Raw genomic sequence first — 26,766 nt, forward strand, 5'->3', positions numbered from 1 at the left:
ACCTCAAAAAAGTGAAGAAAGAGGTCAACCGAGGGTGCGCAACCCAGAAACCCAAAGAGGACATCGAAGGCCTTGACAAAGGCCCAGCTGTTGGGGTATAACTGGGCTGGAGCCACGTTGATCTCCGTCAGCAGTTCCTTCTCGAACCAGGAGAAGGGTAAGCGCACCCCGATGGTCTTGAACACCACCTGGTAAAAGTAAAAGAAAGGGACCCCGTTGTTGGCCCGTTCATCTCCACACACTGGCTCCCCCAGAGTGCAAGGGAGCACAGCGATGTCGTCATCGTGCCTCCTCGCGAAGGCCCGGTGGTCGTAGGAACATGACTCCCCTTTGTGTTCCCGTACGACCCTGGTGGAGAGCAAGCATGAACACTCATCAAGAAGTTCGCTCGAGGCCCAAGGGTACAAGTCTTTGGGACGGACCTTGGAGGAAGCATCGTGAGAAGACATTCTTTAACAAGATCAGGATGGCTAGAAATGCAAGGGTTGAGCGAGGGGAGCGAAGGTTAGAACAGCCCTTCGACAGAGAAGAAAGGGTGCAAGAAGAAAGAACGCAAGTAGGTTATGAAGAGTGAGAAAACGATGAAGATAGTTCCAGAGCTTGAAGAGTTAAATAAAGCGGTTAGAGCGCCAAACGACGTGAATGGATGCACCGCACGATTGATACACGTGGCAGAAGATGAAAGGATGACGCTGGCACCACTGGTTTAAATCAGAAAATGTCCCATCAACAGAATATCCAATGGTACGATCCGCCGTCGAAAATGAGTCAGGGGCATAGCAGGAGTCAGGACTTGATGAAATGACCGAATGTCCCACAAACCATACAAGTAGCGCCACGTGGATCAAGTCGAATGACAGAAGGTCCCATCAGCTATACAAGGAGTGCCACGTGGATGGCACAGGCAAAGCCTTGGGCTCTTCGCTGTTATCAGGCGTTGACCAAGGCAAGAGTTAAGGTCAATGTCGAGGTAAAGGTAACGCCCGAGGCGTTGCCAGGAAGGACGTAAAGGGCGACGACAGACGAGAAGTCGCGGGCGTCGCCAACCCAAATACCGACTGGCGTTACCTCCCCGATACCCACAGGTAGGAAAGACTGAGGAGGAAGAAGAAATCAGAGAAAGGCAAAGTTAGTTGCAGGCGTCGCCTCCCCGATACCCACAGGTAGGAAAGACTGTGGAGGGAGACGAGACCGTCAAACGCCAGCGAGTCACTGGCAGGGTGTTCCCCGATACCTATGGGCAGGAAAGACCATGGAGGGAACAAAAACCCCACAGCACTCAGCGTTTTAGACACCCGGGGACGATACGGTGCTGCTTTAGCAGGCCTCTCCTTAGGCGTGGGCGCCGAGCGTTAAAAGATCAAAGAAAGAGCCTTTCGGTATCAGAGACGTCCCGTGGACGATACGGCGCCACTTAGTGAGCCTCTCCATGGGCGTAAGGGTTGGCGGGCGACCTTACCCAATCATACCAAACCGCCCAACGAAGTGTGAGAAATGGGCAGAACACAGATAAAATAATTGAAGCGTATGAAGGGAAAAGATGAGAACGAGATCTCATAGGCAGAATCGTATGTGACAAAGAAACAAAGAAAACCATGCGAATGTCCCAAATCAGTAACAAGAGTGCGGATAGTTCAAAGAATTACAAGTTTTGGCAAATAAAGTCAAAAAGCGAAGGTAAAGAATGAAGAGTTAAGCTTGAAGCGGAAGGTGGCGGATGAGGGGCAGCAGTTCAGTCGTTCAAATCCATGGGCACGACCTTCCCGTCGACTACGTGGTGTGTGGGGTTGCAGTTCGAAAGGTTGGCGCCAGGATTCTCGCAGGACGCCTAGGTCAGGGCCTCTTGGAACCCCTCCTCGAAGGTACCCGCCATCTCCTGGATAAGGGACTTTTTCTCCTTCTCCAGTTCCTCAATGGCGGCGTCTCCAGAGGCCACCTGCTTCTCCAGAGCCTCTTTCTCCACGCGAAGCCGGCTAACCTCGACCTACAGTTTGTCGTAGTCAACTCGGAAAAGGTCCATAGCCTTGGCCTGGGTGGCCATCTCCTCCTCCATCCGCTCCACCTTGGCAGCCTGTTCACAGCAACGGTCATTCAGGTCCTTGTGAGTTTCCGCATCCGCTTTGACCAATTCCTGAAGACCCGCTACCTGTACTTGGAGAGCAACTTCACGAGCGTAGAAGTCAGCCTGGAGCTCCAAGGCCTCCGCCAGTTGCCTCTCTGTTTCCGATTTAGACTCAGAGAAGTTTGATAGGCTTCGTTCTGGCGTCCCAGGGTCCTCATTTCCTCTTCCAGAGTAGATGCCTTTGTTTCCAAGGCTTGGAGGGTTTGAGCTTGCAAGACCGCGTTTCTGGCCTGGGAGCGCCATTCGAAAGCCACCGCCAAGAAGGCCCCCAAATAGAAAGGCATACCTTCCCTCCTGTCGGTGCCTTCTAGCATAGTCCCGCCACTGAAACCCCTCATCAGATGCATGATTGGAGGAGGGATGGCGATGAAGTCGGGGGCAGCAGCGTCGGGAGCCGGGGAAGCAGTGGTTTCTGGCGGCGGCGGAGGCGGCGCGGATTCGGCGCCTTCGCCCCTTTCCTCTTGGAGTATCCTAGGAGGGAGTGAAGTTGCGCTTGGAGGGTTGTCCATAAAGGGATTCCCTCCCTGCGGCGACGTCTCTACCAGAAGAGGGACCCGCGCGGATTTTCTCCTCCTGAAGGGCGCCACGCCTTCTGATTCCTCATCATCTGACAGAATCTCCAAAACCCTTTTCCCTTTGTCAAGGGGGGTTGGAGCTGGTGACGAGGCCGCAGCTAGGGGGACAGCGGCGATAGGCGAAGAAGAGTTGGGAGTTGGAAGCACGTCGGAGCCAGGTGGAGACGTCGGAGATGGGCTAGAAGCAGCTTCAGCAGTGACTGGAGGTGGCGGCGACGGAGCCGGTGGGAGAACTGGATTGGCCACAGGGCTGGAGGAGACGCCTGCCTTGGCGGCACGAGCCTCCTTCAGTGCTTTCGCCAACATTATTCTTTTGGAAGCGCCCATCACCGATCCTACATCAAGACAGGCCAAACAACAAGGATTAGTACTAGAGCAGTTATGTGAATTCACAATACAGGAAGAGATGTGAAGTGCATGTAACACTGTACAACGAACAGGTAGCATCAGTCTAATTCAGATGAATCGGAAGGAAGACTCTATAGCCAAACAACAACTAATGCATCATAAATCACTAAGGGCAAATACCGAAGTAGGTAGAAAGCCCATGGGCATTGAATTCGTTCGCGATGAGCTTGGCGGTATCGAAGACTATCCCCAGTCCCGCCAAGGCTTTGCATACATCCCGGTCAGGCGGGGCAAGTTCGTCCAGAGCCAAGGGCTTCATAGTTATGGGTTTGTCTGTCCAGTACAGGGGAAAGCCCTCTAGAATGGTAGGATCGCGCTTGGTCGCGCGTACCTTGAAAAATTTCCCCTTCCAGCCTTTGAATGAATTCTGGAAGAGCGTCAGGATGATGCGCCCGGTGATGCCAGAAAAGCTCATCCAGAGACTTTTCCCTTGCTTCTTTACCTCGAAGAAGTGAAGAAAAACGTCCACGGAGGAAGGAACGCCTAGGTAGCCGCAGAGAATTTGGAACTCCCTCACGAAAGCCCAACTGTTGGGATGGAGTTGGGCGGGAGCAGTGTTTATCTCTGTCAGTAGCTCTTTTTCGAAGGGAGTGAGGGGCAGACGCAGGCCCACCCTTTTGAGCACCATCTGATAGAGAAAGAAGAAAGCGCACCCCCCAGTATCCCGTGAGTCCGCACAAACGGGCACCCCAGGTCGCACTCGGCTTACCAGGACTTGGGAGTCATGACTTTTGTGGAAAGCATTGAAGTTATAGAGAGCAGGGTCCCCCCTGTGGGCCTCCACGTCCTCAACGGAGTTCAGGAGGGAACATTCGTCCAGAAGTTCATCGGGGGCCCAGTCATATTCACCTTTGTAATAAGACTTAGAGAGCGGGGGAGGCGCGGTGGTCATGGTTTTCGCCATAAATGCCAATGCTGAAGATCAAAAGAGAAAGAAAGGGTTCAGAGAAAAGGGGTTTGGGGAGAAGAAAAGGGGAAAATGGAAGAACCCTAGGAGCGCCCTATCCGCAAGAGAACGAAGGGAAGCGAAAGGAACAACGAAGCATATAAACAATATCCAGAGAAATACGAGAATAACAACAGTCCCAGGCAGTTTCCTCTAATGCGACGACAGTGAAGAATTGTGAGTGCTCGAAACCATACCTTTGTTGTTGGAACGGAGGCAGTAGGAAGCGCAGGAAGGGGAGAATTGCAATTGCAGAGAAAAAAGGTTTTGGAGGCGATGCACAGTGCGAAGTAGCAGAGTGAATGAATGTAACAGTAGGGTGAGCGCGGGGTTTGGAGTAACTTAAACGTTACATTTCGTAACCCAAGAGGCGCTAACTAAGGGCCGCAGGATCGGGCCACGCGTCAGAGGGTCGATTGCCCAGGGGAAGCGCAAAGGTCTCTAAAGGAGGGCCACGCGATGGGCCACGTGGCGCGCGATCAAGGGTAGCCCAAAAGGTGTAATCATCCCCATTTCAGGGAATGTCCAATCGGTCATTAAGAATACCCCTGTGGTTCAGAAAATGTCGCGTCAGTAATTCGAAAATTTGCTGAGTCAGCAGAGAATGACACGTCATCGGGAAGGCACGTGGATGGCGGGGGCAAGGCCTTAGTCTTTGCGCTGAAGACAAGTCTTCGGCTTAAGACTGGGGGGCTTGTGTACCGTCCCGTATCAGGGTGTTGACTAAGTCAAGGTCAAAGTCAACGACTGGAGAGTCAAAGTCAACTCAAGGTGTCGCCCTGATGTAGAGACGCCAAGAAGAAGCGTCGCCAAGGCAAGGCATCGCCTGGGTGGAGGCGTCGCCAAGGCAAGGCGTTGCCTGGGTGGAGGCGTCGCCTGGGTGGAGGCGTCGCCCAACCAGGGCGTCGCCAGATCAAACAGTGTAAAAGCAAGGCAATCACGGTGTGGTTCCCCGATACCCATGGGTAGGAAAGACCATGGAGGGAGCGACGCCGTGGGAAAGCCTCAGGACCCGATATCTCGGGAAAGTGATAAAGAGAAGGAAAAGGTGGCTTCAAGGCCATAGTGATAGTACCAGTGAAGGGCAGCCTGACTCGTGAAGTACCCCTGCCGCCCCAGAGACGCCTTCGGGACAGATACGACCCAAGAAGAAGGTCACGCCCAGGATAACCGGGTGCAGGGTGCGAGAGGAAGGCAGATACGCTCTCAGAGTAAGTGGCTAGATACTTGGGGGCATGAGTTGGCACCCAAAAAGCCACCCCTAGCGCAGTAGCACTCCCAAACAGGAGGACCCACACGTAGAAACGTCCCCAGATGGGCAGAAACGCCCCCAGATGGGGTCATGGCGTCGTGAGGCCCTCCACGTGTATGACAACAATGCCGGAATAGAAACACCCTCTAGTTAGGTGCCAGGTAATTAAAGATATTCAATACAGTTTCCCTTTCGAGCATTCAGGTACTATTAGGGCTCCCAAGCATTTCAACGTCTTAAATGCGCTACGTTTCGTAATTAAGTGCTTTAATGAGTGCGTTATGTTTGAGATTAAAAGCGCTTTAAGGCGCTTTAAATGCTGGGGCAGTTTAAATAGCGCTAAGAATGTCGGAAAGAGGGTTGGAACCTTTGGCAAATTTACGAGAAACTCTTTGGTTGCTTGCCCGTGCTTTAAGGTTACGTACAGGTGACCGGAGAATATTTTTGCCTGAAGGAGACAACACACACACATATACACAGTTCTTTTACCACCTTCAGAGTGTCACACGCGGTGCTCAGATACGTGGGTGGTCAGTTTTTTGGTGTTTCTTGCTGGCTGACTTGAGCGTCGGAGTGCACACGGTCGCTAGGGCGCCTCTTTGTCCTCTTTTTTGCAGGAATTCACGGGCAACCAGCGGGAAGGAGTCCCCAGCTGACTGTTGAGGTCGTGCACGAAGACGTCCCGGTCAACCGGACGGAACAATTTCATTACTCTTTCAAAGTGGATGTTACAAGGGATGGTGAGTCCTATTTTTAAATTTCATGGTTAGTCATTTAAAGATTGTCTATATACGGTCTAATATTCACTTTGTTTTACTATTCACTTTATTTTTTAGCGTATTTAATTCCAATTTTTCTCCCCCTTATTAATTTGTAAATGAAAAATTACAGGCAATGAGTTATGACCATGTGATGGTGTCTTTGCATTCGACCTAGGTTGACCTTATAGTACATTAGGGGGAGCTTACTTTTATTTTGAGACTGGACACGACTAACAGTTCTACCAAGGCCATAAATCTTTTGAGTGCCCCAATGATAGGTGCCAAATATTGATAATTTTTTCATATATTTAGGCACTAAAATTGAATGAATTGTATATTAAATCTTATGAAGAAAAAGTACTTTCTTACTTAGAATCATGATTTAACTTGATTAAAGATGATGGTGTGCATTTGAGTGGAACCTTATAGGAATTTGAGGAAAACAACTAAATAAAGAAGTGGAAAAATGACTTATCTACTAAGTGCATACATGAAGCCCTCAACTAATTCAAGGTATAGAAGACATGATCATAGAACCTCCATCCGTTGAATGCCAAGCTATACGCTAAATAGATTTTCACTCATAAGAATGGGTAAAGATGTGAAACTGGGTTAAGGAGTGGATCTGTGAGGATTTGAGCACAAAAGAAACCCCCTGACTAAGGAAATCATTTCACTGGGTTATGTTGGGAATGGGCTCTAAGCCAACAAAATTCTTCAATTTGAAGAAAGTCAAGTCGTTGAGTGGATTGACCATGCGTTGAACACAATTCACATTTAAGTCATCCCATCACTTAACTCTATATAAATAGTGTGCCCTGGTTCAAAATAAGAAGGTTGGAATGAAGGTGTAAACTTCATAGAAGGAAAGCAGCCTCAACTAGCGTGCAACTTCTAAGACTCCATGTCTCTAGTGTTTAGCTCTTCATCTTTGATTTTCTTGTAAACATCATTGTACCGCCCAGGTGATCGGAAGTGATGACGTGGCAGCAAGCTATTATATAGGCGTGTTGAACGGGACACCTGGCTGGCAGAAGGGAAGGAGGTCGGGGGGCTCGTGGCGTGCTTCGATCTTTAGCATACCTAAACCGGCGGTCACCGGGTTTGAGATGAAGTCGCCGGATGCGAACCTAGTCGACCAGGTGATTAGAGATCGCCGAAAGAAGGACATCGCCGAAGGATCAGGGAAGCTTGTTCCAGGCTTTAGAAGCAGAGGATGAAGTCGTCAGATAGTCATTCCCTAGCTAGCCAGAGGTTGAGATCGAGGAACAGCTTACCCGAGCATGCACGATGAGGCAAGTAAAGTAGATCATGATGGCGGCCGGCGAGACCACAGGGAAGGTGTGTATGAAGACACCCGTACTCGCCACACAGAAGAGATCGCGCTCCAAGGCAACTATACACCGAGTTACTCCTTGCATGGATTACTTAGTCGAATAAGCTTGAAGAGTAAGAAGTGACGCCCAAGTCAAGGATGCTCCAGATGGTGACACGTGTACAGCTGGATGCGAGCCACGTGTCCAGATGTGTAACTGTCAGGAGAGAGAAAGTGCGCAGGTATATAAGAGATTCTAACGAACTTCTGAGGTACGCGTGTTTTAGAATATTTCTTTTACGCTTGTGAGAACTTGAGTACGCTGAGAGAGAATTTTGCACGGTTCCAGAGAGTTCTTAAGTTTTCTCTTAGTATTTGGTGGTTCAGTCGCTGACTTGGGCGTCGGAGCGTGATCGGCCGCAGCGGCGCCGTTCTGTCTTTTTGCAGGTTCTTGAGGTGAATCAAAGCGAAGGACGGAAGCTAACACGGCGCAAAGTCGATCCAGATCTGACGAGGCAAGGCTCTTGCGTCTTGGTCAGCAGGCAGGATCATCAGGCGCCCACCGTGGGGCCGTGTAAAACTTGTTCCCATCCGCAGCGTGAGTTCTTGGAGTTTCTGCAGTTTCTGTGTGGTTGTGTGCTGGTGCAACCATTTTCCGTTGTTCGTTGAAGTTTTGTTCGGTAAATTCGCGTTTCCACCGTTCGTTTGAAGTTTCTTTCATTCTTATTCGTTGAGGTGAAGTTTTCGCCGTTCACGCGAGTTTCAATCGGTGAGATCGAAGCTTCACCGTTCGTTTGGATTTTCGACCGGTGAATCAGAGGTTTTGGTGGAGGAGTGCTAGGTTCGTGTCGAGATTATAAGTTTCTGCGAAGGTCTTTGCTGTTGAGATTGTGTTCTTGAAGTTCTTTCGAGTTCACGAAGTTCTGACCGGTTGATTGCTGGATCGATCGTTGCTGAAGGAGGTTTTGTTCGTCGCTCGTTGTGGTCTGTTAAGTTTTCATGAGAAAGATGAGAAGCAACCGTTCAAGTCCAGTTGCGCCAGTTGCTGCTGAAGGCGCCATGACTATGGCACAGATGGTGGAGATCATGCGTGCACTGCAGGCGAATGTGGAGGCCTCGCGCATAGAGCAGGCAAAGATGCATGAGGACCTAGTCGCCTCTCAGGCCAGGAATGAAGAGCTCAGCAGAGTGACTGAGGAGTTGCGCCAAGCTCTTCAGGAGCAGAGAGGGCGCCCAGTCGCTGAAGAAGTTGCACCATCGTCGCCACCTCGCGTTTTCCCCATGCCATTCGCTCAGGCGATCACGGACACGTCTATCCCTGCGAGTGTGGTACCCGTGAAGGCTACTTTTACCGGCGTGGAGGATCCTGAGGCACATCTCACCATGTTCCACACGCAGATGATGCTGTCAGGAGGCTCGGATGCTGTGTATTGCAAGATGTTTGTGAGCACGCTCCAGGGAACAGCGCTGGAATGGTTTGTGAGCCTGCCTACAGGTCACATAACCAATTTCCAGCAGTTTTCGAAGCTTTTCGTCGAGCAGTACATAGTGAACAAGGCGCCGCCTAGGGTGTCTTATGATCTGTTCGACATAAGGCAGTACCAGGGAGAGTCCCTCAGGGACTACTTGAATCGTTTTGGGGCGCAGATGGTCCGCTCGCCGGCCAAGGACGAAGAGATGTTGGTCTACGCCTTCAAGAAGGGCGTGCTGCCGGGACCTTTCTGCGAGGCGTTGATCAGGGCTCACCCCGCCACGTTTGCTGAGGTTAGGCGACTTGCGGTGGCCCACATCGCCGATGAGAGTGAGGTCGCCGAGAAGAGGGGGAGCGTGGCCCCCGCTAGGCCACGTGCCCAGACCCGGATCCAGCCGCAGAGGGTGCTGGAGACATCGGTGGCTAAGAGGGATCAAAGGACCCGCCATCCTTATGATCCAAGGAAAAATAAGGGCAGGGGCCCAGGGCGCCCCAGGGAGTACAATCGCCCGCCAAAGCATAAGTTTGTCATGGGGTTGGCAGACCTGATCGCCATTCCCAATATAGCAGCCAGGCTCAAGGCGCCTGAGAAAGTGGGCGACAAGGTGTTAGGACCAAAGCCCGATGCCTGGTGCGAATTCCACCAGGGTTTTGGTCACACTGTGGATTCATGTTTGGCATTGGGATACCAGCTCGACGACCTGGTCAGGAGCGGGTTCCTAAATGATTACTTGCTGGACAGGAGGGCGGGGGGAGCGTTGAGCTCCCAGCCGGCAGGTGGTGAGGCCCAGCAGCACGAGATGCCCACTCATGGAGAGATCCACACCATGGTAGGAGGTTTCTCGGGTGGTGGGTGCACCGCGTCACAGAGGAAGAAGTATGCGAGGTCTGTGATGACGGTGGACATGTTCGAGGACCACTCGCCAGACGTGGACATCACGTTCACAAGGGAAGATCTCAGGGACGTTGTGCCTCATGACAACGATCCAATAGTCATCTCGCTTGTTACGGCGGGAAGGAAGGTCCACAGGGTTCTGGTGGACCAAGGAAGCTCGGCAGATGTGATGTTCTGGCCGACTTTCACACAGCTGCAGTTGCCCCTTGACCAGTTGAGGCCCTATGGAGGGTGCTTGTATGGCTTTGCTGGCGATCAGGTGGAGGTCAGGGGGTACATAGAGTTAAGAACTACATTCACGGATGAGGCGGGCTCAAGGACGGAGAAAATCAAGTACCTCGTCGTGAATGCTCCCTCAGCTTATAACATTCTGTTGGGAAGACCAACGCTCAACAGAATAGGAGTTGTGCCTTCCACCAGGCAAATGAAGGTGAAGTTGCCATCGATGGAAGGGGTGGTGATCACCATCAAATCTGACCAGAAGGAGGCGAAGAAATGCTATGAGAATAGCCTGAAAAACAAGAGGTCAGTAAGTTACATCACAACGACGCCGCCTCCCGGTGTGAAGCCCAAGCCAGCAGAATGGCGAGTTGTTGATGCGGCGATGGAGGTGGCCGCCGGAGGTGACGTCACCATGCTGGATGCTGAGGTTGAGGGAGAGAACGCCGATCGGGAAGAAGAGGCGAGGAACCGCCCAGAGGAAGCGAGGGAACTGGGAATCGCCAGGGCGGTAATCGCCAGGGAAGCTAGACCCAAACCCGTCGAGGAGTGGCTCGAAAGGGAGATCGGGGGAAAGGTCTTCAAGCTGGGAAGATCCTTGGAGGCTGAGCTCCAAGACCAGATCGCCAAGGTGATAGAGCGGCATCTGGATGCTTTTGCATGGTCTGCTTCAGACATGCCGGGAATCGACCCCGATTTCTTGTGCCACCATCTAGCAATGGACAACCAGGTCAGGCCGGTGCGACAAAGAAGAAGGAAGTTCAACGAGGAGAGAAGACAGGCGATCAGGGATGAAACACAGAAACTCCTCGCCGCAGGCCACATCAAGGAAGTCCAGTACCCTGAGTGGTTGGCCAATGTCGTACTGGTGAAGAAAACCAATGGGAAGTGGCGCATGTGCGTCGATTTCACTGACCTGAACAAGGCCTGCCCAAAGGATTCGTATCCTTTGCCAAGCATAGACGCCCTGGTCGACAGTGCTGCAGGGTGCAAGTTGCTGAGCTTCCTGGACGCCTTCTCGGGGTACAACCAGATAAAGATGCATCCCATGGATGAAGAGAAGACCGCCTTCATGACCGAGAGATCGTGCTACTGCTACAAAGTGATGCCCTTTGGGCTGAAGAACGCGGGGCCCACGTACCAAAGGTTGATGGATAGGGTACTTGCACCAATGCTGGGGAGGAATGTGCAAGCGTACGTGGATGATATGGTCGTGACCTCGCCGGAGAAGAGCAAGCACGTTGAGGACTTGGAGGAGTTGTTCACCACAATCGCCAAGTTCAGGTTAAAGCTGAACCCCGAGAAGTGCATTTTTGGCGTGGAGGCGGGAAAGTTCTTGGGATTCCTCTTAACTGAAAGATGAATAGAAGCCAATCCTGATAAGTGTGCTGCCATCTTGGCGATGAGGAGCCCGGCTACCGTGAAGGAGGTGCAGCAACTTACAGGTCGGATGGCCGCCCTGTCTCGTTTCGTATCAGCTAGCGGAGAGAAGGGCCATCCGTACTTTCAGTGTTTAAGGCGGAACAACAAGTTTTCCTGGACGAAGGAGTGTGAAGAGGCTTTCGTCAAGCTTAAAGAGTACCTGGCGAGCCCGCCGGTTTTGTGCAAACCGTTGGTGGGAACCCCTCTCAGGTTGTACTTTGCTGTGACTGAGAGGGCGGTGAGTGCGGTGCTCGCCCAAGACCAAGATCAGGCTTAGAAGCCTATTTACTTCGTCAGCAAGGTGCTGCAGGGCCCGGAGGTGAGATATCAGGCCTTGGAGAAAGCTGCACTGGCTGTTGTATTTTCGGCGAGGAGGTTGCGCCATTATTTTCACAGTTTTACCATACTGGTGATCACCGACTTGCCCATCCAGAAAGTCTTGAAGAAGCCTGATGTAGCTGGTAGGATGGTGAAGTGGGCGGTGGAGCTGTCGGAGTTCGATATCAAGTACGAGCCCCGAGGTCCGATCAAGTGGCAGATTTTCGCTGATTTTGTGGTCAAGCTCTCGTCAGAAGCAGCGCGGGTTGAGGGGGATGATTTCCGTTGGGTGCTCTCGGTGGACGGATCGTCGAACCAGCAGGGTAGCGGTGCTGGAGTCATCCTGGAAGGGCCCAACGGTGTGCTGATTGAGCAGTCCCTGAGGTTTGCTTTCAAAGCCAGCAACAATCAAGCAGAATATGAGGCGTTGATCGCCGGAATCTTGCTGGCCAAGGAGATGGGAGCTAGGGTGGTGATGGCTAAGAGTGACTCGCTGTTGGTCACGGGACAAGTAACAGGCGAGTTCCAGGCCAAGGATCCACAAATGGCGACTTACCTGGAGTATGTGCGGGAGTTGAAGAGTTCCTTTGTTTCCTTTAAAGTGGTGCATGTGCCCAGAGAGCAGAATGCCCGAGCTGACTTGCTAGCTAAGCTCGCCAGTTCGGGCAAGGGGGGTAGACAAAGGACGGTGATCCAAGAAACTCTGAAGACGCCTAGAGCATTTTTGGCAGACCACCTGGTTCTTCAAATAAGCAAGTCGACGGAGAACACGGCGAGGAGTCACAGGTCTTTAACTCAGGAGACCTTGAGATCGCCGAGAATAAGAGCATGTCGAAGGGAGAAGGTGAACGTGGCGTAGGTCTGCGCTACCCATGAGCCAGACACCTGGATAACACAGTACAAGCGATGTCTGGCAGATGGCCTTCTCCCACTGGATCCGACGGAGGCCAGGAAGATAAAGAAGAACTCCAGCAAGTTCACGATGATTGATGGCGAGTTGTATAGGTTTGGGTTCACACACCCACTCCTGGAATGTGTGCAAGGAGAGAAATGTGCAAGAATTATGGCCGAGCTCCATGAAGGGATATGCGGAAGTCATGTCAGGGGTCGAGCTCTGGCCGCGAGAACCCTCCGTGCAGGTTACTACTGGCCAACAATGAGGGAGGACTGCAAGAAGTATGCACAGTGCTGCAAGCAATGTCAGCAGCACGCCGATTGGCACAAAGCGCCTCCCGAAGAGTTGAAGTCGATTTACAGCCCTTGGCCGTTTCATACGTGGGGGATCGACATTCTGGGACCTTTCCCATTGGCGATCAGGCAGATGAAGTACTTGGTGGTGGCGATTGAATATTTCACCAAGTGGATCGAAGCAGAACCAGTGGCCCAGATCACCGCGCACAAGATCGAGAGCTTTGTGTGGAAGAACATCGTGTGCCGGTTTGGTGTGCCTAAGCGCCTGGTGTCGGACAACGGGACTCAATTTGCAAGTCACCTGTTGAAGAAGCTGTGCGAAGAGGTGGGAATTCAACAAGTGTTTGCATCCGTCGAGCATCCCCAGACAAATGGCCAAGTAGAGTCCGCCAATCGGGTATTGCTAAGAGGCTTGAAGAGAAGGCTAGAGAAGGCCAAGGGATCGTGGGCTGAGGAGGTACCCCGCATAGTTTGGGCGTACCACACCACCGAGCAGTCAGGAACCCATGAGACCTCGTTTAGCTTGGTCTATGGGTGCGACGCAATGATTCCAGTGGAGATCCAGGAGAGCTCGCCGAGATTCCAGAACTTTGTAGCGGAAGGCTCGAATGAGGAAAGAAGGTTGAATCTGGATTTGTTGGATGAAGTCAGGGAGGAGGCGAGAGTAAAAGCCGAGGCAGTAAAAAGAAGGATTGAACGAAGGTATAACTCGAAGGGGATGCCAAGGCAGTTTAAAGAAGGCGACCTGGTGATGAGGAAGGCCCACCAGTACGAGATGGAGAACAAGTTGTCGCCTAAGTGGACGGGACCGTTCAAAATAACCGAGGCGCTCGGGAACGGCGCTTACCGCTTAGAAACATTGGAAGGAGGGGCGATTCCTCGCACTTGGAACGCCACGCACCTCAAGTTATATTACAGTTGAAGCTTTGTAAGTAAAAACAAACACGAAGAGTTTTGCAAGCTTTCTGTTAAAACAGTTTGAAGGGGGCACTCTTTTTTCCCTAAGGAGGGTTTTTAATGAGGCCACCCAATAAAGAAGAGTTTTCGAAGTTTAAAGTGTGTTAGATTGCACGCTTATTGTTACGAAAGTTTTAGAAAAAAGACCTTGTCACTCGTATGTGATTTAAGGCAAGTTTGAAGTTATGCTGCATGCTTTCTAAAAAGTTTTTAAGTCCCCATCGCTTTTCGGCGATTGGCAGCATTAGTTAAAGTTAAAAGTCCCCATCGCTTTTCGGCGATTGGCGGCATCAGTTAAAGTTAAAAGTCCCCATCGCTTTTCGGCGATTGGCGACATTAGTTAAAGTTAAAAGTCTTCATCGTCTTTCGGCGATCGGAGGCACCAGCAACGTTTAAAAGACCTCAACGCCCTCGCGCGTCCTGAGGCGAGAAAGAGATTAAAATACCTCCTCGCCGTCGAGCGAGTGCAGGCGAGAAAGTGAAAAGTCCTCAATGCCTCCGGGGGAGAGAAGATGTAGCCCCTGGGGCAATGTAGAGGCACCAGTAAAAAGTCCTCAGTGCCTTCAGGGGAGAGAAGATGTAGCCCCTGGGGCAATGTAGAGGCACGAGGTAAAGACCTTCTCGCCGTCGAGCGAGTTCAGGCAAGATAAAATCCTTCTCGTCTCGAACGAGTTCAGGTACGGTGTAGAGGGTGGAAGAAGTTTGCAGGATGGCTAAGGTAGGTTCGAAGAGAACGCCTAGCTGTCCGGCTTATTGTTCTTAAACTCAGGGAGGTAGAGAAGGATCCGAAAGGCGCCTCTACCCCCCAGATGAGGGAACAATAGCCAAGTTTAGAAGGCAAAGGAGGGCTTACAACGCCGGGATCCTCTGGCGATCAGAAGAAATTCAGGCGATGGCAAGAGTAAGGGCCCATTTTGATGGAGCAGATCAGGTGAACTACATCTTAAACTATCAGTTGGATTGAAACTTGCTGTTTAGTAAGTAGTTTCGCGCTGAAGTTTGTTGTCTTAAAGTTCACAAGTTATTAAAATGCCATCGTTCGAAAGGTGATAGTTTGATCGAGTTTGAAGCAGTAAGTAAACGGTAGAATCGCTAAGTTACTTTGTTTAAGCGGTTTTTACAAGGAGAAGCAAAGCAGGCAGAGAGACCATATGTAGAAGCAGAAAAATTTATAATAAAGGCAGCATCAGTTCAAGTACATAAGAAGAGAGGAAAAATATTACAAGCAAGGCCTAAAGATTGTGCAAAAAGATATCAGGGAATAAGCGGTGGAGGGAGACGACTAATCTTCAGAAGGCACGGTCTTCCCATCCACCACTTCATTATATAGTGATACCATGGAGAGGTCGAGCTCGGGGTACTGGCAGGCGACTTGCTCCAGGGCGGCGTCAAACCCAGCGACGAGGACTTGGGCGGAGCTCAGTTTGAGCTCTTCGTTTTGCTTTTTGAGCCCCTCGGTTTGCTGTTCTAGCTCGTCAGCTCGTTTCTTCAGTTCTTCAGTTTTCTCACGAGCTTGAACGAGGTCTTCAGCAACCTTTTTGTTTTCCTCCCGCACCTGGGCCAGCTCTGCAACAGTTCTTTTGTTTTCCTCTCTAGCTTCGGCGAGCTCAGCCACGGCGTCGTTCCTCTCCTTTTCGACCTTTCCAAGGAGAACCTCCCGATCAACCGACCTTTTCTCGAGGTTCTCTACCTTGGCTGCATCCGCTTTTATTGATGCCTCCAAGTCAGCCACCTTGAGTCGGTAGGGAACCAGCTTGCTTTCCAACTCGATTTTCTCTTGAGCTAGGAGGTGCAGTTTCTGGCGTAGATCGGAGGCCTCCTTGTGTGCAACCCTCAGCTCGGCACTCATGGCGTCTTCCACCCTTGAGTGATCAATCTCCGCCATCATGAGGTTGCAGGACAGCTTCTCCGCCTCGATCCTTATCAGGCGATTCTCCTCTTGGAGTATGGAGATATCATCCTGGAGTTTTTTGGTGGAGCTCTCCAGAGATTTTGTTATGATGGAGGGGAGGTCCTCTGCCATCATTTTGAGCTTAGCTGTGAAGGGCCCCCAGATTTCTTTGACCGCAGGGGGAAGGCTTGCAGCCGCTGCTGGTGGAGGGGCTGAAGGGGCCTGGTGCTGACTCTCACCACCACCCTCTTGAATTGGTTGAGGAAGTTGGGTTTCCTGGTGTGGTGGTGAAGAGGGGGACTCGGTAATGAGTATTGGCGAGTTGTGAGCGCCCTCATCCCCACCTGGTGCAGCTTCAGCGATTGAGGCAGTTGAAGGAGGACCCTTTCCAGCAGATACGAATGGCGTGGAGGCGCTCGGAGGGTTCTCCATGAAGTTAGGCTCATTGCCTTCAACCGCAGGAAGTGCAGCTGCCAAGGGTATCGCTTGGACTGGCGGTATTGGAGCTGGGGGAGAAGGCGGTGTTGGTGTTGGTAGAGCAGGTGGTGAAGAAGGTGCCGCCCTTCTCCTTTTGGTTATGAGGCCGTCCTCAGTTGCCTCATCATCTTCATCTTCGTCTTCTTGAACCACTTGAGGAGTTTTCCTCTTTGGTTTCTTTAAGACGAGCTTCTTTCGTTGAGGGGCGGGCAGTGCCTCTGGAGGAGCTGGGCCTTGAGGGGGCGATCTGCCCTGGGCAGCGGCGATCTCCACCACCAAGTTTGGCACGGTTTGAGAGCCCGACGCCAATCTGTGGGTTCGGGTGAGCGCCCTCAGTTCAGCCAATTTGCCTTTGCCCAACATGAGATCTGCACAGTGCAAGAATATACAAGTAAGCGTCGTTCCGTCCGGTTGACCGGGACGTCTTCGTGCGCGACCTCAACCGTCAGCTAAGGACTCCTTCCCACTGATTGCCTGTGAATTCCTGCAAAAAAGAAGGACAAAGAGGCGCCCTAGCGGCCGTTTGCACTCCGACGCTCAAGTCAGCCAGCAAGAAACACCAAAACTGTCCACCCGCGTATCTGAGCACCGCGTATGGCACTCTGCAGGTGGTAAAAGAAACTGTGTATATGTGTGTGTGTGTTGTCCCCTTCAAGCAAAAATATTCTCCAATCACTTGTACGTAGTACTTAAGCACGGGCAAGCAACCAGAGAGTTTCTCCTAAATTTGTCGAAGGTTCCAACCCTTTTTCCGACATTCCCAGCGCTATTTAAACTGCCTTAGCATTTAAAGCGCCTTAAAGCGCTTTTAATCTCAAACGTAACGCACTCATTAAAGCGCTTAATTACGAAACGTAGCGCATTTAAGACGTTGAAACGCTCGGGAGCCATAATAGTACCTGAATGCTCGAAAGGGAAACTGTATTGAATATCTTTAATTACCTGGCACCTGACTAGAGGGTGTTTCTATTCCGGCATGGCTGTCATACACGTGGAGGGCCTCACGACGCCCTGACCCCATCTGGGGGCGTTTCTGCCCATCTGGGGACGTTTCTACGTGTGGGTCCTCCTGTTTGGGAGTGCTACTGCGCTAGGGGTGGCTTTTTGGGTGCCAACTCATGCCCTCAAGTATCTAGCCACTTACTCTGAGAGCGTATCTGCCTTCCTCTCACACCCTGCACCCGGTTATCCTGGGCGTGACCTTCCTCTTGGGTCGTATCTGTCCTGAAGGCGTCTCTGGGGCGGCAGGGGTACTTCGCGAGTCAGGCTGCCCTTCACTGGTACTATCACTATGGCCTTGAAGCCACCTTTTCCTTCTCTTTATCACTTTCCCGAGATATCGGGACTTGAGGATTTCCCACGACGTCGCTCCCTCCATGGTCTTTCCTACCCATGGGTATCGGGGAACCACACCGTGATTGCCTTGCTTTTACACTATTCGATCTGGCGACGCCCTCACCTGGGCGACGCCTTCACCTGGGCGACGCCTTCACCTGGGCGACGCCTTCACCGAGGCGACGCCTTCACCGAGGCGACGCCTTCATCTAGGCGACGCCTTCACCTAGGCGACGCCTTCACCTAGGCGACGCCGTGCCTTAGCGCCGTGCCTTAGCGACACCTTGAGTTGACTTTGACCTTCCAGTCGTTGACTTTGACCTTGACTTAGTCAACGCCCTTATACGGGACGGTACACAAGCCCCCCAGTCTTAAGCCGAAGACTTGTCTTCTGCGCAAAGACTAAAGCCTTGCCCCCGCCATCCACGTGCCTTCCCGATGACGTGTCATTCTCTGCTGACTCAGCAAATTTTCGAATTACTGACGCGACATTTTCTGAACCGCAGGGGTATTCTTAATGGGCGATTGGACATTCCCTGAAATGGGGATGATTACACCTTTTGAGCTACCCCTGATCGCGCGCCACGTGGCCCATCGCGTGGCCCTCCTTTAGAGACCCTTGCGCTTCCCCTGGGCAATCGACCTTTTGACGCGTGGCTCGATCCTGCGGCCCTCAATTTGCGCCTCTTGGGTTACGAAATGTAACGTTTAAGTTACCCCAAACCCCGCGCTCACCCTACTGTTACATTCATTCGCTCTGCAACTCCGCACTGTTCATCGCCTTCGAAAACTTTTTTTTTTCTCTGTGACTGCGATTCTCTCCTTCCTGTGCCTTCTGCTGCCTCCATTCCAATAGCAAAGTTATGATCTCGGATACTCACGACCTTTCCCCTTCGTCGCATTAGATTGATTTATTGAACTGCCTGGGACTGTTATTATTCACGTATTACTGCATTTCTCCACTTCTTCTTCCTCCTCTGGTTTTTCTCGCGTGGGTGACGCTTCCTGGGGTTCTTTCCCCTTCTTGCCATGGCTAAACTTGCTAAACCCTTTTTCCTCTCTTCTTTCTCCAGCTATCTATTTTCACCATGACGCGCGCGAACGCGGAGCCTGATTCTTCCCCTACGACCCCCAAGTCCAACTACAAAGCCTTCTACCCCTGGGCCTCCGATGAGCTCCTGAGTGAATGCACCAGCCTGACTTCCTTCCAGGACCTGGAAGCTCACCGGGGGGATCCCCATTTGTACAACTTTAACGCCTTCTACCGCACACACGACGCCCACATATCCGTTCGTCCCGGCAGGCCTGGGGAACCTGTTTGTTTGGACGACAGACCTAGAAAGGGGAAACCCTTCTTCTTCATGTACCAGACCGTGTTCAAGCGCGTAGGAGTGCGTCTCCCATTCACTCCCTTCGAACGGGAGCTTCTTACTGAAATCAACACCGCCCCCGCCCAGCTTCATCCCAATAGCTGGGCATTTGTGAGGGGCTTTCAAATTCTTTGTGGATACCTGGGCATTCCTCCTTCCGTAGATGTCTTCCTGCATTTTTTTGAGGTGAAAAAACAGGGGAAAAGCTTTTGGGTAAGCTTTTCCGGGATCGCTGGCAGGATCCTCCTCTCCCTCTTCCAGAATTCTTACAAAAACTGGAAAGGGAAGTTCTTCAGGGTGTGCTGCGCCAAGCATGATCCCACAGCTTTGGATGGCTTCCCCCTTTACTGGACGGAACGCCCCAAATTGCTCAGGGCCAAAACCCTGGAAGAGCTATCCCCCGCCGATAGGGAGGTAAGCAAAGCCTTGGTGGGGTTGGGGATCGTCTTTGATACCTTGAAGCTGGTCGCTAACGAGTACAATGCCCACGCCCTGACCACCTATTTTGGTAAGGGGCTCTCCCCTCATCTTTGTGCTACAAGCAGCTTGCTATCGGTGGTTTGTTTCCCCATACTGTTATGCTTGTTTTACACTTGTACCATGTTACTTGCATTTCATGTCTCTTCGCGTATCGTGAATTCGCGTAGCTGTTTTAGTACTAACCCTTGCTGTTTGGTCTGTCTTGATGTAGGATCGGTGATGGGCGCTTCTAAGAGAATGATGCTGGCGAAGGCAATGAAGGAGGCACGTGCCGCCAAGGCGGGCGCCTCCTCCACCCTTGCTGCTGATCCGGTTCCCCCACCGACTCTGTCGCCGCCTCCTCCGATCACCGCCGAGGCCCCCCTGAGTTCACCTCCGTCGTCTCCACACAGCCTCGCAGCATTTCAGACTCCTCGCTCTCCTCTACCCATCGCCGCTGTTCCCCTAGCCACGGCTTCGTCACCGGCTCCAACCCCCTTGACAAAGGGAAACGTGTTTTGGAGATTCCATCAGATGATGAGGACTCAGAAGGCGTGGCTCCCTTCAGAAGAAGAAAATCTGCGCGGGTTCCTCTTTCGGTAGAGGCGTCGCCCCAGGGAGGGAACCCCTTCATGGATAACCCCCGAGCGCGACCTCACTCCCTCCCATGACACTCCAAGAGGAAAGGGGCGAAGGCGCCGAATCTGCTCCGCCTCCGCCGCCGGCAGAAACCATTGCTTCTCCTGCTTCCGTCGCCGCCGCCCCTGACTTCATTGCCATCCCTCCTCCGATTATGCATCTAATGAGGGGCTTCAGTGGCGGGACTCTGCCAGAGGGCACCGACAGGAAGGAAGGCATGCCCTTCTACTTGGGGGCCTTCTTGGCGGTGGCCCTTGAATGGCGCGCCCAGGCCAGAAACGCGGTCATGCAAGCCCAAACTCTCCAGGCCTTGGAAATAAAGGCGACTACTCTGGAGGAGGAAATGAGGACCCTGGGGCGCAGAACGAAACTTACCAAACCTCTCTGAAGCAAGCGCAAGAGTCCAAAGCAGAAACTGAGAGGCAACTGGCAAAGGCATTAGAGCTCCAGGCTGGCTTCTTTACTCGTGAAGTCGCCCTCCAAGTCCAGGTAACGGGCCTTCAGGAATTGCTCAAAGCTGATGCGGAAGTTCAAAAGGACCTGACGGACCGTTGCCGTGAGCAGGCTGACAAGACGGAGCGGATGGAGGGGGAAATGGTCACCCAGGCCAAAGCCATGGACCTTCTCCGGGCTGACTACGACAAACTACAGGTCGAGGTCAGTCGACTTCGCGTTGAGAAAGAGGCTCTGGAGAAGCAGGTGACCTCTGGGGATGCCGCCGTTGAGGAGCTGGAGAAGGAGAAAAAGTACCTTATCCAGGAGATGGCGGGTACTTTCGAGGAGGGGTTCCAGGAGGCTCTGACCCAGGCGTCCTGTGAGAACCCTGGCATCAATATTTCGAACTGCGACCCCCTGCACCATGTCGTCGACGGGAAGGTCGTGCCCATGGACGTGGACGACTGAACCGCTGTCTCTCAACCGCCACCTTCACTTTCAAGCTTAATTCCTTTATTCTTTACGCTTGCTTTTGACTTTCTCCGTTTAAACTTGTAATTCTTTGAACTATCCGCACTCTTGTTACTGATTTGGGACGTTCGCATGGTTGTCTTTATTTCTTTGTCACATACGACTCTGCCTATGCGATCCCGCTCCCGTCTTTTCCCTTCATACGCTTCAATTATTTCATCTGTGTTCTGCCCGTTTCTCACACTTCGTTGGGCGGTTTGGTATGATTGGGTAAGGTCGCCCGCCAACCCTTACACCCATGGAGAGGCTCACTAAGTGATGCCGTATCGTCCACGGGACGTCTCTAATACCGAAAGGTTCTTTCTTTGATTTTTTAAGGCTCGGCGCCCACGCCTAAGGAGAGGCCTGCTAAAGCAGCACCGTATCGTCCCCGGGTGTCTAAAACGCTGAGTGCTGTGGGGTTTTTGTTCCCTCCATGGTCTTTCCTGCCCATAGGTATCGGGGAACACCCTGCCAACGACCCGCTGGCGTTCGGCGGTTTCGCCTCCCTCCACAGTCTTTCCTACCTGTGGGCATCGGGGAGGCGACGCCTGTGACTAACTTTGCTTTTCTTTGCTTCCGTCTCCCTCCACAGTCTTTCCTTCCTGTGGGTATCGGGGAGGCGTCGCCTGTCGGTATTTGGGTTGGCGACGCCCGCGACATCTCGTTCGTCGTCGCCCTTTACGTCCTTCCTGGCAACGCGTCGGGCGTTACCTTTACTTCGTTATTGACCTTAATCCTTGCCTTAGTCAACGCCTGATAACAGCGAAGAGCCCAAGGCTTTGCCTGTGCCATCCACGTGGCGCTCCTTGTATAGCTGATGGGACCTTCTGTCATTCGACTTGATCCACGTGGCGCTGCTTGTATGGTTGCTGGGGTGTCTAGTCATTCCATTTTCTAACTCCTGCTGTAACCCTGGCTCACTTTCGACGGCGGATCGTACCCCTGGATATTCTGTTGACGGGACATTTTCTGACTTAAACCAGAGGTGCCAGCATCATCCTTTCATCTTCCACCACGTGTATCAATCGTGCGGTGCATCCATTCACGTCGTTTGGCGCTCTAACCGCTTTATTTAATTCTTCAGGCTCTGGAACTATCTTCATCGTTTTCTCACTTCTCATAACCTACTTGCGTTCTTTATTCTTGCACCCTTTCTTCTCTGTCAAAGGGCTGTTCTAACCTTCACTCCCCTCGCTCAACCCTTGCATTTCTAGCCACCTTGATCTTGCTGAAGAATGTCTTCTCACGATGCTTCCGCCAGGGTCCGTCCCAAAGACTTGTACCCTTGGGCCTCGAGCGAACTTCTTGATGAATGTTCATGCTTGCTATCCACCAGGGCCGTACGAGAACACAAAGGGGAGTTGTGTTCTTACAACCACCGGGCCTTCGCGAGGAGGCACGATGACGACATCGCTGTGCTCCCATGCACTCTGGGGGAGCCAGTGTGTGGCGACGAACGGGCCAACAACGGGGTCCCTTTCTTTTACTTTTACCAGGTGGTGTTCAAGACCATCGGGGTGCGCTTACCCTTCTCCTGGTTCGAGAAGGAACTGCTGACGGAGATCAACGTGGCTCCAGCCCAGCTATACCCCAACAGCTGGGCCTTTGTTAAGGCCTTCGATGTCCTCTTTGGGTTTCTGGGTTGCGCACCCTCGGTTGACCTCTTTCTTCACTTTTTTGAGGTGAAGAGACAGAGACACAACCTCTGGGTAACTCTCAGCAATGTACCCGGAAGAGTTCTCTTCACGCCTTTCCAAAGCTCGTTCACGGGGTGGAAAGGCTGGTTCTTCAAGATCTGCTGTACTGATCTTGTTCCCGACGCCCTCGATGGGTTTCCGTTGTACTGGGTGAGAGAGGAAAAGGTCTTCAAAGCCAAACCCCTCAAGAATCTGGCTCCAAGTGATCAAATAGGTTGCCGGATTCTTGCTGAGGCGGGAGGTTTTGACTCTGCTACGGTGATTGGAGTTCAACGCTAGGACTCTTGAGAAGTACATAAGTAAGAACCACGGCCTTAGGCAACTTCGGCCTTCGTTACTTTCTAAAAGTGCCTATCTTTCTTCACTGTGTCTCTAATACATCTGTTCCCTTTGTGCAGGTTCGAAAATAAGCCAAGAAAAGAGGACACGACTTACTCGAGCGCTGCGGGCTGGGAAAGGGGCTTCGCCTTCCTCCAGTGATGACTCTGATGAGCGCTGAGAAGTGGCTTGTTTGTGTTTTTGCATTTTGTACTGTACATTGCTTGTAACAACAATTTTCCAATATCATAACTCTTTACAATGCGACTTTACTTTTCATATGCCTCATATACCGCGCGACTTCCTTTCGTCTCGTTCTGTCGACGATGCATGCTTTTACTTGGGCGACGCCTTCTTTCTGGGCGACGCCAAGGCCTAGGCGACGCCTTCCTCCTTGGCGACGCCATGGTCTAGGCGGCGCATCACATTACTTCTAACAAGGGAAAATAATGGCTGAAAACCAAAGCACTTCTTTTTCTCAACTGGTTATTCCATTCATTAGGGTGACCTCATTAAAAAACCCCCAAAAGGGGAAAAAGAGCGTCCCCTTCAACTAAACTATTACATGCTGCTTACATAAATCAACTGAAATAAAATTTTAAGTTGGTTGCATTCCAACTGCGCGGGATAGGGCCCCATCTAAAGTCTCCAGGTTGTACGAACCGTTGCCCTTAGCCTCAGTAACTCTGAAGGGCCCGGTCCACTTGGGAGACAGCTTATTCTCCAACTCGTAAGGGTGAGCTTTCCTCATCACCAGGTCGCCCACCTGAAACTGTCGTGGCTTTACTTTAGAGCTATATTGCCGCTCCACTCTTCTCTTCATCGCTTCTGCTTTTATTCTAGCTTCTTCCCTGGCCTCTTCTAGCAGATCTAGGTTTACCCGTCTCTCCTCGTTAGACTCCTCCACCACAAAGTTTGAAAACGCGGTGAGCTTTCGTGTATTTCTACTGGAATCATCGCGTCCGACCCGTACACCAAACTGAACGGCGTCTCCATAGTAGAGGATTGGGGCGTGGTGTGGTATGCCCACACAATCCTTGGCACCTCTTCCGCCCACGCCCCTTTGGCCTTCTCTAACCTTCTTTTTAACCCCCTCAGCAGAACTCTGTTTGCTGACTCTACTTGTCCATTGGTCTGGGGGTGTTCGACCGACGCGAACACTTGCTTGATTCCCACTTCAGCGCACAGATTTCTCAACTGCTGACTGGCGAACTGGGTCCCGTTGTCAGATATCAGGCGCCTGGGTACGCCAAAGCGACACACGATGTTTCTCCACAAAAATGCTGTACCTTATGCGCAGTGATTTGTGCCACGGGTTCTGCCTCTATCCACTTGGTGAAGTATTCGATGGCGACAATCAGATACTTCATCTGCCTGATTGCCAGTGGGAAAGGGCCCAGGATGTCAATACCCCATGTGTGGAAAGGCCACGGGCTGTATATGGACCGCAACTCTTCAGGCGGCGCCTTGTGCCAGTCGGCATGCTTTTGGCATTGCCTACACCGTTGGGCGTGCCGTGCGCAATCTTCTTTCACTGTTGGCCAGAAGAACCCTGCGCGTATTACCTTGGAGGCTAAGGATCTTCCTCCTACATGGCTTCCGCAGATGCCTTCGTGTAGCTCTGCCATTATCCTGGTGCACTCATCGCCACTGACACATGTTAGGATAGGGTGAGTGAAACCGTGCCTGAACAACACCCCATCCACCAAGGTATATCTTACGGCGTTCCTTTTGATTTTCTTACCCTCTTCAGGGTCTACTGGAAGGGCCCCATCCGCCAGGTACCGTTTATAGGGCGTCATCCAGGTGTCTCCCGTGGACAGGACACAAACCTGCATCTGCTCTTCCTCAGACACACCCGCGTACGTACTGATGCGGGGCGCCCTCTGCGTATCTTGGGTTAATGAGGAATGACTCCTCGGCCTTCCCCTTGATGCATAAATCTGGAGGACATCCACCCTGTTGTCTTCCACGAATCGACGCGGAGCTTTGAGGGTCTCCTGGATCACTGTCCTCTGTCTACCCCCCTTGCCTGAGCTGGCCAGCTTTGCAAGCAGGTCAGCTCTGGCATTCTGTTCCCTCGGGACGTGTATCAACTCAAGAGCGTTGAACGCCCCTCTCAACAACTGGACGTATTTGAGATACGCCGCCATCTGTGGGTCCTTCGCCTGGAACCCACCCGACACCTGCCCCGTGACCAACTGGGAGTCGCTCTTCACCAGGAGGTTCTGTGCGCCCATCTCTTTGGCCAAGAGCATTCCTGCAATCAAGGCTTCGTATTCTGCTTGGTTGTTACTTGCCTTGAAGGCAAAACGCAAGGCCTGCTCGATTAGTATGCCGTCGGGTCCTTCCAGCACTATTCCCGCACCACTCCCTTGCTGGTTTGAGGAACCATCGACCGAGAGCAGCCACTGTGAACCCGCTTCCACCTCTTGCTCACCTCCGGGCGAAAGTTCTGCTACAAAATCCGCATACACCTGCCCCTTAATGGATCCTCTAGGCTCGTACTGTATGTCGAATTCCGACAGTTCCACAGCCCAGCGTACCATTCTTCCTGCCACATCGGGCTTCTGCAGCACCTTCTGTATGGGGAGGTTGGTCATTACCACCACCGTGAAACTGTGAAAGTAATGACGGAGCCTCCTAGCCGAGAACACTACCGCCAGTGCCGCCTTTTCCAGCGCCTGGTACCTTGTCTCGGCTCCCTGTAAGGCTTTGCTTACAAAGTAGATGGGCTTCTGACTCTGGCTCTGCTCTTGTACCAACACAGAACTGATGGCCCTATCTGTTACAGTAAAATACAAACGGAGGGGCACGCCCGTTACCGGTTTGCAGAGAACCGGAGGCGTCGCCAGGTACTCCTTCAGTTTGACGAAAGCCGCTTCGCATTCCTCAGTCCATGCAAAGCGACTGTTTCTCTTGAGGCACTGGAAGTATGGGTGCCCCTTTTCTCCTCCAGCGGAAACAAACCTCGAGAGCGCCGCCATCCGCCCTGTCAACTGTTGAACCTCCTTTACCGATGTCGGGCTCCGCATGGCAATAATGGCCGCACATTTGTCGGGGTTCGCTTCTATACCCCTCTCGGTGAGCAGAAAACCCAAGAATTTACCGGCCTCTACCCCAAAAACACACTTCTCGGGGTTCAACTTGAGGCGGTACTTGGATATCGTGTTGAACAATTCCTCCAAGTCTGCCATGTGCTGTATCCTGTTCTGCGACGCCACCACCATGTCGTCCACATAGGCGTATACATTTCTCCCGAGCATTGGCGCCAAGACCTTATCCATTAACCTCTGGTACGTGGCGCCCGCGTTTTTGAGTCCGAAAGGCATCACCTTATAGCAATAACTGCATGTTTCAGTCATGAACGCAGTTTTGCTCTCGTCCCTGGGGTGCATCTTGATTTGGTTATAACCTGAGAAGGCGTCCAGGAAGCTTAACACTTTGCTGCCAGACGCGCTGTCCACTAGGGCGTCAATGCTGGGCAGCGGATAGGAATCCTTCGGGCACGCCTTATTCAGGTCCGTGAAGTCAACGCACATTCTCCATTTCCCGCTTGCCTTCTTCACCAGAACGACATTGGCGAGCCACTCAGGGTACTGAATCTCCCTAATGTGGCCAGCACTCAGCAGCTTCTGCGTTTCGTCTTTCACCACCTGTTGTCGCTCCTCATTGAATTTCCTCCTTCTCTGACGCACGGGGCGAACCGTGGCGTCCATGCTGAGGTGGTGGCACAGAAAATCGGGGTCGATGCCCGGCATGTCCGAGGCGGACCACGCG

At 52.2% G+C, this 26,766-nt stretch overlaps 1 protein-coding gene across 1 annotated transcript; it reads right to left on the reverse strand.

Annotated features, from left to right (window-relative positions):
• Window positions 1-1,984: 1,984 nt before the first annotated feature.
• LOC137833946 (uncharacterized) lies at window positions 1,985-16,583 on the reverse strand. Its single transcript, XM_068642016.1, has 2 exons — window positions 15,362-16,583; window positions 1,985-2,217 (listed from the first exon to the last, which is right to left on the reverse strand). The coding sequence occupies exons 1-2, from the start codon at window positions 16,581-16,583 to the stop codon at window positions 1,985-1,987; spliced, it is 1,455 nt and encodes a 484-aa protein (XP_068498117.1).
• Window positions 16,584-26,766: the final 10,183 nt, after the last annotated feature.

Source organism: Phaseolus vulgaris, chromosome 5, assembly GCF_000499845.2.
Source record: "Phaseolus vulgaris cultivar G19833 chromosome 5, P. vulgaris v2.0, whole genome shotgun sequence".
NCBI lineage: Eukaryota > Viridiplantae > Streptophyta > Magnoliopsida > Fabales > Fabaceae > Phaseolus > Phaseolus vulgaris.